Source organism: Carassius gibelio, chromosome A2, assembly GCF_023724105.1.
Source record: "Carassius gibelio isolate Cgi1373 ecotype wild population from Czech Republic chromosome A2, carGib1.2-hapl.c, whole genome shotgun sequence".
NCBI classification, from domain to species: Eukaryota; Metazoa; Chordata; class Actinopteri; order Cypriniformes; family Cyprinidae; genus Carassius; species Carassius gibelio.
Genome location: NC_068372.1, coordinates 30,164,268 through 30,177,093, shown reverse-complemented (window position 1 = coordinate 30,177,093; position 12,826 = coordinate 30,164,268). Strand labels below are relative to the sequence as shown.

General features: G+C 34.9%; 1 protein-coding gene across 1 annotated transcript; it reads right to left on the bottom strand.

The window, feature by feature from the left end:
* Positions 1-973: 973 nt before the first annotated feature.
* Positions 974-2,574, bottom strand: foxl2b (forkhead box L2b). Its single transcript, XM_052534998.1, has 2 exons — positions 2,290-2,574; positions 974-2,209 (listed from the first exon to the last, which is right to left on the bottom strand). Exon 2 carries the CDS (start codon positions 2,205-2,207, stop codon positions 1,338-1,340), a length of 870 nt encoding a protein of 289 aa, XP_052390958.1. The 5' UTR covers positions 2,208-2,209; positions 2,290-2,574; the 3' UTR covers positions 974-1,337.
* Between the last annotated feature and the right edge of the window lie 10,252 nt (positions 2,575-12,826).

The window sequence follows — 12,826 nt, the reverse complement described above, 5'->3', positions numbered from 1 at the left end:
CAATCAATGTAACTGTAATTTAATCCATTTTATTCCTCTACGATTCTTTTAACGTTGTCATTTTATTCTCAATTTTGCTGTAGTCTTAAAAGAGCATTTGGACACTTTTTTCAAGATTTAATTTTACATTCGATTTGCATGAGCTGTATTTCTGAGATATTATATTTTTATGAAAACCCAGATGCAGCTTATAGACTGAAATTAAATGCAGGGCCATATTGAAAAAAAAGAAGAAAAATTCCCTTGTTTTCTTTTTTAGTTGAGATAATAAAGATGTAACTGTCTACAAAATATAAAAATACCATGGGCTACTGAGGTTGACGAGAAATGTTTTTAGTGTCAGGGACGAAAAACAGAAAGAATAAAACGTAGTGATTCATTCTTCAGAAACACAGTTTTCAGATTTTCTTCTATTTTGTTTTCCTGAGAACGTGACAGAACCCATTAAAACTGATACACTATTTGAATGGAGTTTATTTACGGAACGAAATGAAATAGAATTAAAGATTGTCATCAGCTAGCAGGCCTTCATTAGATTTACACTGATTCATTATCATAATAATCAAACCTTCCGCCTGAGGCAGGAATATCATTTATTCTAATCCAGTGTTTTTTTTTATTGTTTTTTTTAGTAATCATTTTTTGTTAGAATAATATGCGCGTTTTGATGCCATCACTTTATTTTAAAAAGTGTATATTTGAGAATAGCAGCAAAGACTGAACCTTCTTTTTCTGAAAAGATAATAACTAACAAACTGAAAATCTCAAAAAGTTACGAAAGAATGTATTGCATGAATACACTCTTAAAAATAAAGGTTCCAATGTGTTTTTTTTTCTTTCTTTACAGTAAAAAAACATGTCTGGTTTTACATTTATTAATTTCAATGATCTAAAAAATAATTTTCCACTGCAAAGGATCTTTTGAGCCATATTTTTTCAGGGCTCATCGTATCGAGTGTGGAAGACATTTTAATCAAAACAATTTATTGAAAGCAAATAGAAAATAATAAGTGCTGCTTTGACAATCCAAAATGTAAAACACACAATGGTCCCCAACAATCTTGCAAATGCTTTTCTTTCTGAACTGTCCTCATTTGAATCTTCGAAGGCATTTTTGTCAAACGTGTTTATCCTGAAGCGATCAACAACAACAAAAACAAAAAAACAAAACAAAACAAACTACTGATTTAGAATAATAATAAAAAAATGTATCCATGCAGTCCGGAACATTAAGATTCAGTTCAGATCTGTGTTTGTTCTTCAGCAACAAAAGTTACCCTGTTTACCTTACTGGACGCGTAAAACAGCCCCTGCGCCCATTCACACATCCCCTCGGTTCAAATGTCAATCCGCGAGTGTAACGACGAGTTTTTGGCCTCGTGGTCCCAGTACGAGTAGAGCTCGGGCGGCTGCCGGGAGCAGGTGAACTGTAGAGCGGCCGCAGAGTTGGACGGAACCGGGGAGGGCTGCTGCTGCGGCGCCGGGTGCTGGTGGTGCCCCATCCCGCTGTACGAGTTCATCATGTTCGGCAGGCCCATGGCTTGCATTCGACTGTAGGGGTTGTACGACGGACCGGACAGTCCTTTCATGGCACCCATGTTGCCGTTGGCCATCTGGCAGGACGCGTAGCTCATCGGCGGCGGTGGTTGCGCAAGCGGCCAGCTGTTGTTCATGAAGCCGGACTGGAGGTATTTGGGCGCGGGGAGGTAGCTGCCGTATCCCTCCCCGCCGAAGAGAGCCTTTCCCGGCTGGAAGTGAGCCGCTGGCGGTCTGAACGGCCTCTTCATGCGCCTCCGGCGCCGGTAGTTGCCCTTCTCGAACATGTCCTCGCAGGCCGGATCCAGAGTCCAGTAGTTCCCCTTGCGCTCCCCTCCGCCTTCACGCGGAACTTTAATGAAGCACTCGTTGAGACTCAGGTTGTGTCGGATGCTGTTCTGCCAGCCCTTCTTGTTCTTCTCGTAGAAGGGGAACTTGGTGATGATGTACTGGTAGATACCGGAGAGGGTCAGTCTCTTTTCCGAGCTCTCCCGGATGGCCATGGCGATCAGAGCCACGTAGGAGTAAGGCGGCTTCTGAGACGGATCCACCTTCTCCGAGCTCGGCTCTTGGAGCGGCTCTTCCTTCGCGAACTCTTCTTTCTTCACCGCGTTCGTGTCGTGCACCATCAAAGCCATTGCGTCATCATCTAAGCTATGGTAAGATGCCATCACTTGAAAAACACAAGCAAACCAAACATCAAAACAAACAGCGGTGAGCGGGGCTGTGGGGTGAGGAGGGTCTGTCCGGTACCTGAGTTTAGCTCTGGAGGTCTGCTTCGCGCATCGGGTCACCGCGGATCCATAAATGACGAGACTTTTGACTGAAATAAAAGCTCCTGCTCCGGTAACGCCCGGCGTTCGCTGTGATGGACTCGAGATCTCGATGTCGTTTAAGCTCCAAGGCTCTTCTGGAAGATCCTGCAACTTTTTTTCCCCCTCGCGTGAAAGGCGAAACTCTGCTGTCGTCAGACTCGCGCTGATGTTCTCATCATCATCACCGTATTCCGCTTTCGTCACGTCTCTCTCAGCGCTTCACGACGCGATTCCACCTAAATAACGCACTGGAGATATTGCACGTTCACTGAACAGACTCTTCGTTATCTATAGGCCTATTTATTTATTTGTTTCGATTCTTAAAAAGATTAGTATATTTCATTTTCCTTGTTTTTTTATTTTTTATTTTATTTTTATTTTTTTATTCTTGATCAATGAATATAACCAAAGATAAACATTGTGTATTTTTGTTTTTCTTGATAGATGTATTTTTTATTTTATATTAATTGGCACCATTTGAACTATTTTTTTTTACAGTTGTAATCATTATATATAAGAGAGCGATTTAACTCCATATGAAAGGCAATTCATTTTATAAATCCAAAGAAATGCTATTTTATGCATTAATACAGCCTTATAATTTAACCCTCCTTCATTTCAAAATGCATCACCAATCCCATTTAATTTAATTCCTCAATAAAAAAATATAAATAAAACACAGAAATATATATATATATATAAATAAACCTCAATATAAATAAATATTGAAGGCCATATATTTTTTTTTATTAAATATTAATTTAATGAGGTCTAGGAAAAAAATGAGCTTTGTTGTGCAAATGTCTATTTCATGCATTCATATAACAAAGTGTTTATTTTGTAATAATAGGTGCAGACACTGATCTCCAAGTCAATAGTCAGGTCACACAACAGTTTATTCAGGCCGCAGTGTGCTTCTCTCTCTCAGGTGTAGCAGCTGTGTGTTCTGTATGTCATCAGCATCTATCGGCTCCTTCACGCTCTGAAACTGAACAGAGCGCGCGCGCGTTTGTATAATGATGTCTGGAAACCGCGCAGTCGATCTGTCGCGCTCAAGCGCGCGCACGCACGCACGCACTTTCACTTACAGCTTGACAGCCTTAATCACTTAATTGATTCTCATAAACACACAATAAAACATTTAAAACAAATGAATAGACTTTCTTGGTTACATACAGCATGCAATTAATTTTAAAGCATATATTAACAATGCTTTTTCAGGCACAAAATTTGACTGATCAATATATACTTCTTATTTTGTGAAACTGCAATGCAAACCAATAGGGTTTGTGAGTATCAGACCATTTCAAACACAGTTTCCCCTCACAGGAACATTCAGCATTTTATATAGAAGCATTTATATTCTGTCAGATGCTGAAGTAATCCAGCAGGCTCATATTTTCAATAGACTATAGCACATTTAAGGGAAAACTCTGCACACTTCCTGCCAAGCTCTTTGAAAGGAGGATGTTTATGGTTCAGAGTGCAAGAATGCAGATGGACTGAAGCTCGGGGTCAGTGGGACTCCACAGACCTGATCAACATCACAACCTTACAACAATTAATGAAACCATCTTCAGAAGACCTGAGTCGCTCAGCTTTAACAAGTTCTTAATAGAACAAAAATTTACTTTACATTTTCTATAAGTTCTTTAATGATTTATTATTATTATTTATTCTTCAGAGACCAGAATCTAAAATCTAGATATGAATGACAGTGAAACATCTAGAACTCTTATCATTTTTAAAGAAACACACATATCACTGATGTATTCATAACCAGACAAAATGACTGAGAGAAAAAGAATAATATTTCAACAAATAAAAACTTTGTATTATATATTATAAATATTATAAATTATATATATTATAAAAAATATATTATATTATATTATTTTGTAATATTTATTTTTAGAGTTATTTAATTTTAATATTGAATTAAAAAATAAAATAAAATACAAAATATGTTATTATTTTATTAAATATATTAAATAATATTTTTTTATATTTAGTGAAAAAATTTACAAAGGTAAAAAATTATATATTTTTTTTATTTATTTTTTTCTCCACATAATAGGGTGTAGATTTATTATTCTTATTAATTTCAATTGATAAACTTTGCTGTTTGCTAATCAGAAATGACTTCATAGCACATAAAAATGAGAAAAAGGATCATTTGAAAAGCTAGTTTGTGCAGAAACACACGTTTCATGCTGAAATAATGTCATGTGTGTCATATGAGCCAAACTCTGTCTGCTTTCTTCAGTGTTTCTCTCTGCTGAGTTAATGTGGGGTGGAGGGCTTCCTCACTTTGTAAAGCCCGGGATTGACCTCTGCCTTAAATTACAAAGCCCACAGAGCACTCAGCTCTTCCTGAAGGTGCTCAGCGTTTCTGCTTTAAGAGCGCGAGCGTGTTTTCCTTTCTTATCAGCCGCAGGAAGCGAATGGGAAGCTCTCAACCGTTCCCCTAACAACCCCCTGTCAAATTATTATAATGCATTACAGCCAACTAAAGCATCTGTGCAATCTCTACCGTGATTCCAATGCATGGCCATATGAATGAATCATAATTCAATAATTAAATGAAATAAAGGATTGATTTCACGGTAAAGCAGGTTAAAGACACTGCGTTGAGTTACTGATATCTGTCAGCAAAACCCATCAAAATGTGACTTTAATAAATTAATAACTGAAATTAAATTTTAATATGTTGTTATAGGAAAGAAAATATATTATCCAAATTGATTTTGATAAAAGCATCTGCTTAAATGCACAAATTTGTGTTTTATTAAATGTTTTCGTTTTTCTCCACTTTGTGTTGTCAAATGCATTAGGCTATATGCACATTTTTATTAATAAATTAAATAAATACAATTAATATGTGGGCAGAAAAGTTCGTTTTTGTCTTTTTTGTTCTTTATTTCTCTCTTTGTATATATAAATGAATTCAACACAACACAATGGCATTAGATAAAATAAATAAAATAATAACAAATAAATAAAAAAACAACACTTAAAATCGTAAAAAAATATATATAATAAAAAAAATAATAATTTAAAACGGAAAAAAGTTATTTAATGTATTCTATTCTATTTTTTAATTTTTAATTATATATATATATATATTTTCTGCCAAAATAAATTTTCACTTAGTCACTTTCACTAAAAAAAAAAAAATATATATATATAAGACTTGCAGTAATTTACTTTAAAAGTCACCTTTAAAAAAGCAAAGAGGCGTGTCGATGTAGCCTTCATCACGCGCATCTGCTGAAGAATCGTGTCGAATCTATTTACCTTTGCACGGATACAATCTACGTCGCAGAGCCTGGAGGAAAACTAAACGAGACAATAAAAAGGCGTAGAGTTGTGTTGCAGCAGACTGCAGTGTGTGCGTGAGACGCGACGCGATGCTTATCAGCGCTGCAGCCGCGGGGCGTTGAAGCTGCACAAACGCGCCTTTGATCGGTCAAGAGGAAGCGCTCTCGCGCGCTATTTCTGGCTCACCTCTGCTCTTTTGTTTCTGTCGAGCAGCAGGTGAAGGTGTTGAAGATCAGCCCAGAGAACACAAGCCCTGATCACAGAGACCAAACAGCAGATCCTGGAGATACTCAGTCAGTCACTACAAAAGACAACATGACACACTGGATTTTTTTTATATATATGATTATTTTACTAAAAATTGTAATATTATTTTATTTTTTCCAATCCTAGACTGCTAGTAAATTTCATAAAGAAACATAATTGAATTAAATGTGTAATTTTGAAGAAAGACTGAAATAGTATTTTCTTTTTAAACATATTCCAATAATATTTGTTTTATTTACAACTGTGAAAATTATTTTTATAGTGCTTTACCCTGACTGCATTCTTTAAATAATAATAATAATTCATTCATTAATAATAATAAAAAAAACTAACTCGCTTAATTTGGTAAATTATTTAATAATATTTACTATTTATATTATTATATTATGATTATACTATTTGAATTATATAGCCTACTATTTGATATATATATGATTAACATATTATTTCATTTAATATGTAATATATATATATATTTTTAGATTTCATAATAAAATGTACAAATTGTATTATTTAGTTACATAGATACATACATTTTCTTTGTTATTTATTTATTTATTTATTTAATTTTCATAAATATTTAGGGTTGTACTAAAATTATTCTCAGACAAAACTTTAGCATAGTTTTACAAGTTTTTTTTTAAGTTCATAAATACTTATGGTGTTCACTGTTTATTCTCAAACACTCTTTATCATATTCATTTTAAATCATAAACGGTATGCTGTATGTTAATTAGAAATAACTTTGTACATAATAATGTGAACCTGATCATTTGCAAACTGATAAATAAATCCCCATCATCACCCAAAGGTTTGTGTAACAGCTGAAGAGCAGCTCCACACACACACACACACACACACACACACACACACACACACACACACACACACACACACACACACACACACAAAGCGTCTCTGTCATTAGCAGCAGTGTTGTTCTGATGTGCTGACAGCTTCGCTGGAGGTTGTTGTGTTACTGTAGTAATGCACCGGTCAACATTATTTTATCTTCCAAACTCGTATGACTTCCTTTTGTCTGTTAAACAAAAAAGGAAGCTATTTTGAAGTATTCTGGAAACCAAACCGATGCCGAATTGACTTCCACTGCATGAAAAAAAAGACATTTATCTCTGTTCAACAGAACAAAAAAGTCTCACAATTCTAACTTTAATTCTTGCAATACTGATATTTTCTTTCTTTTTCAAAACTGTCAGATATAGACACAGACTTGCAATAAATTTTACAAAATGTTACAATTACCTTTTTTTTATTAACTGTTATTTTAATATGAAGGCATCCAGTCACTGCGGTGTATGTTATCTCACAATTCAGATTTTTTAACCCCTCAGAATTGCAAGAAAAAAGTCAGAGATAAAATGTCACTATTACCTTTTTTGATTGATTGATTGATTGATTGATTTGTGACAGAAACAGTCTTCCATACTTCAATCTTGTTATTGTCTTAAACAAACATTTAAGACAGTAACATGATTTCATTCATGATTTTCATGCATAATGCACAAAAGACAGTCTCTCTGACATGCAACCCTTTCAGAAGGCACAACTTTCTACCTTATTCACCCATTAAAGTGTTCATATTAGCACCTAAAGTGTTGCTATCAGTAGCCTTTCTCTGAGCGCGTGGATCACTGTGATGCTAGAGTCTCTCACTTCAGCGTCCTGTTTGTGTTGAATTCCAGTCTGGTCTTCCTGAAGGAAGTTCAGACACACAGCGCATGGATCGCTTCATCTGTTTGACCAAATCTCCTCAAACACACACACAAACTCATATAAAAGCATGGAAATGATCTGAATAACACCCCACATGAACATCTCTGCATTAAGAGCATTTTCAGTGTGTGATGATGCATTTGATAGACTATGCAGAGCTCATCCCACAATGCATTGCACTTGAGCTGACCTGCTATTGAACCGGATGTTATATTATTTCCTTTTTAAAAAATGTACAGGTATATTTACACAAAAATGCAAAACTGTTTTCATTTCTGAGATGATTATGTATTATGTCACTTGAGTTAAACATGTGATAATGCATAATGCATGTGTTTTAAAACATCTGGTGTGTGAGAAATATGAGCAGTTGCAACTGACAGATCATTTGTATTTTTAATAAATAAATTAATGTGTTTATTCACCAGTAAAGTGTATAATGTTACAAAAGATTTCTATTTCAAATAAACGCTGTTCTTTTGAACTTTCTATTCATCTGTGAATCCTGAGAAATAAAATGCATCAGTTTCCACAAAAAATATTGTGCAGCATGACAGTTTTCAACATTGCTAATAATCAGAAATGTTTCTTGAGCAGTAAATCATCATATTATTCTGATTTCTGAAGATCATGTGACACTGAAGACTGGAGGAATGATGCTGAAAATACAGTGGAGCATCATAGGAATTAAATAATTTTTTTTATATATTCACATAGCAAACACTTTTTTGAAATAATAAAAATATTTCACAATTTTACAGATTTTACTGTAATTTTGGTTAAATAAATGCAGCCTCGTTGAGCAGAAGTTTCTTACCGGCCCCAAACGTTTCTGCATATTTCAGAGGAGTGACCCTCACACTAATGGTTTAGGAAGAGATTGTGTTGTAACCCAAGCCCGGGGGGTGTTTGCTTGCCAGGTTTGGGTTCGGTGGCACGCGGGTCGCCCCCTTCGGAGGGCAGCGGAGGGTTACTGAGGAGAGGAAAGGGGCCGGGGTGACCCCGGAGAGATGGACCCTAGCCGCCCCGGTCCGACCAATGTGTTCTCAATCACAGGAAACACAAACAAGGCTCTGATTTGCAGAAAGGCCACAGATCTGGGGATCCTGGACCAACGCCACCCACCGCACATCAGCAGCACACATCCCTCCTGGAGAGACGGAGGAAGAGAAAGAAAAGGAGGAAAGGAGAGGTAAGAAAACAAACACCTTGGTTTCTAACAAGAGACAGAAGCGCCGGCCGCTCCACGCTCTCTCGGGGTGCGACACGGCCCGGCCTGCGTTAAACCAAACAAACAAATGCACGGTTAAGAGCCTGCCTTCACTAATGAGTGACAGATGACAGGTAACCACTTCTGTCACAACACGGCAGCACAGGTTAGTGCACAACACAACACTTAAAACTGAATTAACACTGCTCAGACATGTGACCCTGGAGCACAAAACCAGTCATAAAGGGTCAATTTCTCAAAATTTAGATTTATACATCATCTGGAAGCTGATTAAGAAGGCTTTACTTTGATGCATGGTTTGTTAGGATTGGCTGAGCTACAACTATTTGAAAATCTGGAATCTGAGGGTGCAAAAAAAAAAAAAAAAAAATCGAAATACTGGGAAAATCACCTTTAAAGTTGTCCAAGTGAAATTCTTAGCAATGCATATTACTAATCAAACATTAAGTTTTGATATACTTACAGAAGGAACATGATTGAACATGATCTTTACTTAATATCCTAATGATTTTTGGCATTAAAGAAAAATCCATAATTTTGACCCATACTATGTTTTTTTTTCTCCCAGTGTCCTATTGCCATTTGCAGAAACTCCATCGCTCCAGTTAAAAAACAACCAATCAACTTTGTTTGTGTTCAAAATGTAGAAAAATGTATATAATAAGCGAGTACACCATGAATCCATTTTCCAAACCGTGTTTTTGGCTTGTCCTGAATCACTAGGGTGCTCCTATAATAAGTGTTTTTATATTCGGACTATTTTAGATTGCTTCGGGGGTACCGCGGCGGAGTAACCCAGTACCTTTGTGATTCTTCATAGACATAAACAGAGAGAAGTAGTTCCGGCTACTATGTTCTTCCGCAAGACGCAAGCAGTTCTGTTTATTAACCGCTAGAGCGTCACAAGTTCCCTTCCGCAGCTTTAAATGGGCAGTGGTAGTCACTCAACAAAAAAAAAAAATGCTGCAAACTGAAACCAAAACTCTACAGATTTCATAATTTTTAATATCACTACAAAACAGATCACTGACTCCACCTGACATAAGACAAAGACTGGATTTAAAACACATAAAAACAGCACAAAATGAATTATTATATATGCATGTTTATAAAAATGGCTGATTCTGGTCATGCATCACTGTCTTCATGGGCAAATTGCTTTATTTTAATCATGGCAATGATTTCATAATCTTCAGTATCAACACAAACCCTAATTGAGAAAACATAAACATTTCACTCAATAGCAGCTAAAAAATCCTGCACAAAAGATGTAAAATGCTGAATTAAGAGTGAAACGTGTCACGATGGTCGCATTTGTCAAATGATAACAATTAGACACCAAAATGTTAAACTGAAACCAAATCTCTACAGATTTCATAATCCTCAACAAATCACTAATTCAGATCTCTTTCGAGTCTTGTTTGGCTTGAATGGTCATATACACACAAAGTTTTGTCAAAATGTTTGTTGTGTGAATTATTCACATAAACACATGTTAACTGTGTTAAAAATGTGTTGATAAAAATTAAAAGTTGGGTGAAAACCGAATGTGTTTCAGTATAGTGGATCTCTGCAGTCGGTCTTAAAGTGACAGCAGCTAATTTACCTGCTTCTGTCTGTCATTGAAGGGATAGTTCACCCAAAAAATGAAAATTACCCCATGATTTACTCACCCTCAAGACATCCTAGATGTATTTGTCTTTCTTCTTTCAAGCTAATCCAATCAGCGTTATATTAAAAATGTTGTGACTCTTCCAAGCTTTATAATGGCAGTGAATAGGTGTTATCTAAAAAAAGTCCAAAAGAAGTCCAATAAAGCACATCTATCCATCATAAAAAGTGTCCCATACAGCTCCGGGGATGAATAAAGTCCTCCTGAAGCGAATCAATGTGCTTTTCTAAGAAAAATATCTATATTTAAAACTTTTATGATGGATGGATGCGCTTTATTGTACTTCTTTTGGACTATTGAAAAATAACACTGGATTATAAAGCTTGGACGATATAACTCTGATTGTATTTGTCTGAAAGACGAAAGTCATATGCGTCTAGGATGCCCTGAGGGTGAGTAAATCATGGGGTAATTTAATTTTTTGGGTGAACTGTAACCCTTTAATGACAGACAGCAGCAGGTAAATTAGGCTACTGTCACTTTAAGACCGACTACAGAAATCCAATATACTGAAATGCATTCTTTTTATTAAACATTTTTGAGTGAATTATCCCTTTTGAATGAATCTCTAAAAGAATCCATTCATATTTGATTCATACAGTGAAGACTGTGTTTCGTTATAAACCTGAATATTCAATCTGTGTAGTATTGCTTCACTACTGTAGCCTGAAATTGTAAATTTATTGGATTACTGTAGCCTTTCTGTTCTACTGTGTTTAGAATGTGCTTCTTAGTTTTTTAATAAGAATAATAAAATGAAAATAGCTAAATATCTCATACCGTGATATATGATGTATATCTCGATAGAACAATATATATAAAGAGAGGAAGAGGAAATGGAGCGTGCAGAGTCGAGTCGATTCATCATTTCGAGCTCTTTCTGGTTCTGCTGTCAGGCGTGAAGACGAGCGAGACGCTGTCGTGTTTTGTCTCACTGACTGATAAAATGAGATTATGGTAAAGAGATGATCTGAAGCACACAGTGGTTTGTCTGAAAGACGGTTACTCATATTATATCATTAGTTAAAAACGTATGTAAACAACACTTCCACCAAAACACCACTTACTCCACATATTCTTACTTAGTTATTATTATGATGATAATGAATGCAAGACCGTATAAAAATTTTGGATAAAAATAATGACTATATTATTGTTTCTTTAAATGTATGAATAAATAGAAATATATGTTGAGATGATAATTCAATATGTCCAAATATAAAATTAAGCTAATTTTATTGTCTTTGCTGTGCAAGCACACATTATTTATACATTTATGTATAAAGAATTAAAGCAAAAAAAAAGTGCATTTTGACTTTAATTTTTATGAAATGTAAGTATTTTCCCCACATTTACAATCAATCAATCAATCAATCAATCAAATGCTAATAACTTTTTTTGTGTGTACAGATTTTTTACTTTTTAATTTTCGGAATAAAATTAAGAGTATTTTATTGTCTGTTTGCACACAACATTAATATAGTTATAGGTGAAGAAAATTAGGCTTATATTTTAGAGTTTTGTAAATGCATTTTTTTTTATTTTTTTTAATGTAAATTTGTATTTGTAAGTATTTTTATATATCATAATGCATTTTAAATTAAATTAAATTAAATTAAATTAAATTAAATTAAATTAAATTAAATTAAATTAAATTAAATTAAAAATAAAATAAAATAAAATAAAATAAAATAAATAAATGTCACCAAATGTTTTACCTTTTTGGTAATTTTGAGAATAAAAAAAATTAACACTGTTTTATTTTCTTTCCTGTTAAAGCACTCATTATTATAATTTGTTTTATTCAATATTTCTCTAGTTTTTGCTGTGAAAGCAGGGATTGTGATGAGTGTAGGTTGTGTTGTCAGGTAAGATCATTGCTGGCCATCAGTAGACACAACACTTCTCTCGTGTTTATCATTCCTGAAGCCTCTTTCATCAACAAACTCACGCTGATATACGTTATGAAGCTATTTATAACAGACAGAGAACAAAAAATCAGCTGCGTACACACAAAAAACAGCTTCTGTTGCTACTTTTGTCATCGTTTCCATTTCTAGTTCCATGTAAACAGATGATAATGTGCAGTATTTACGAAATACTAAACCCAAAATAACTCACTCTGGTGATGTCACAGAAATAAGAGAAAAACAGATTTTGCATTGTTATAACGACTAAACCTGCTGTATTATTACCTGTCGCACCTCCAGCGAAGCCTTCAGCGCAGCTGCGGGAGATTTTCCTTCATTG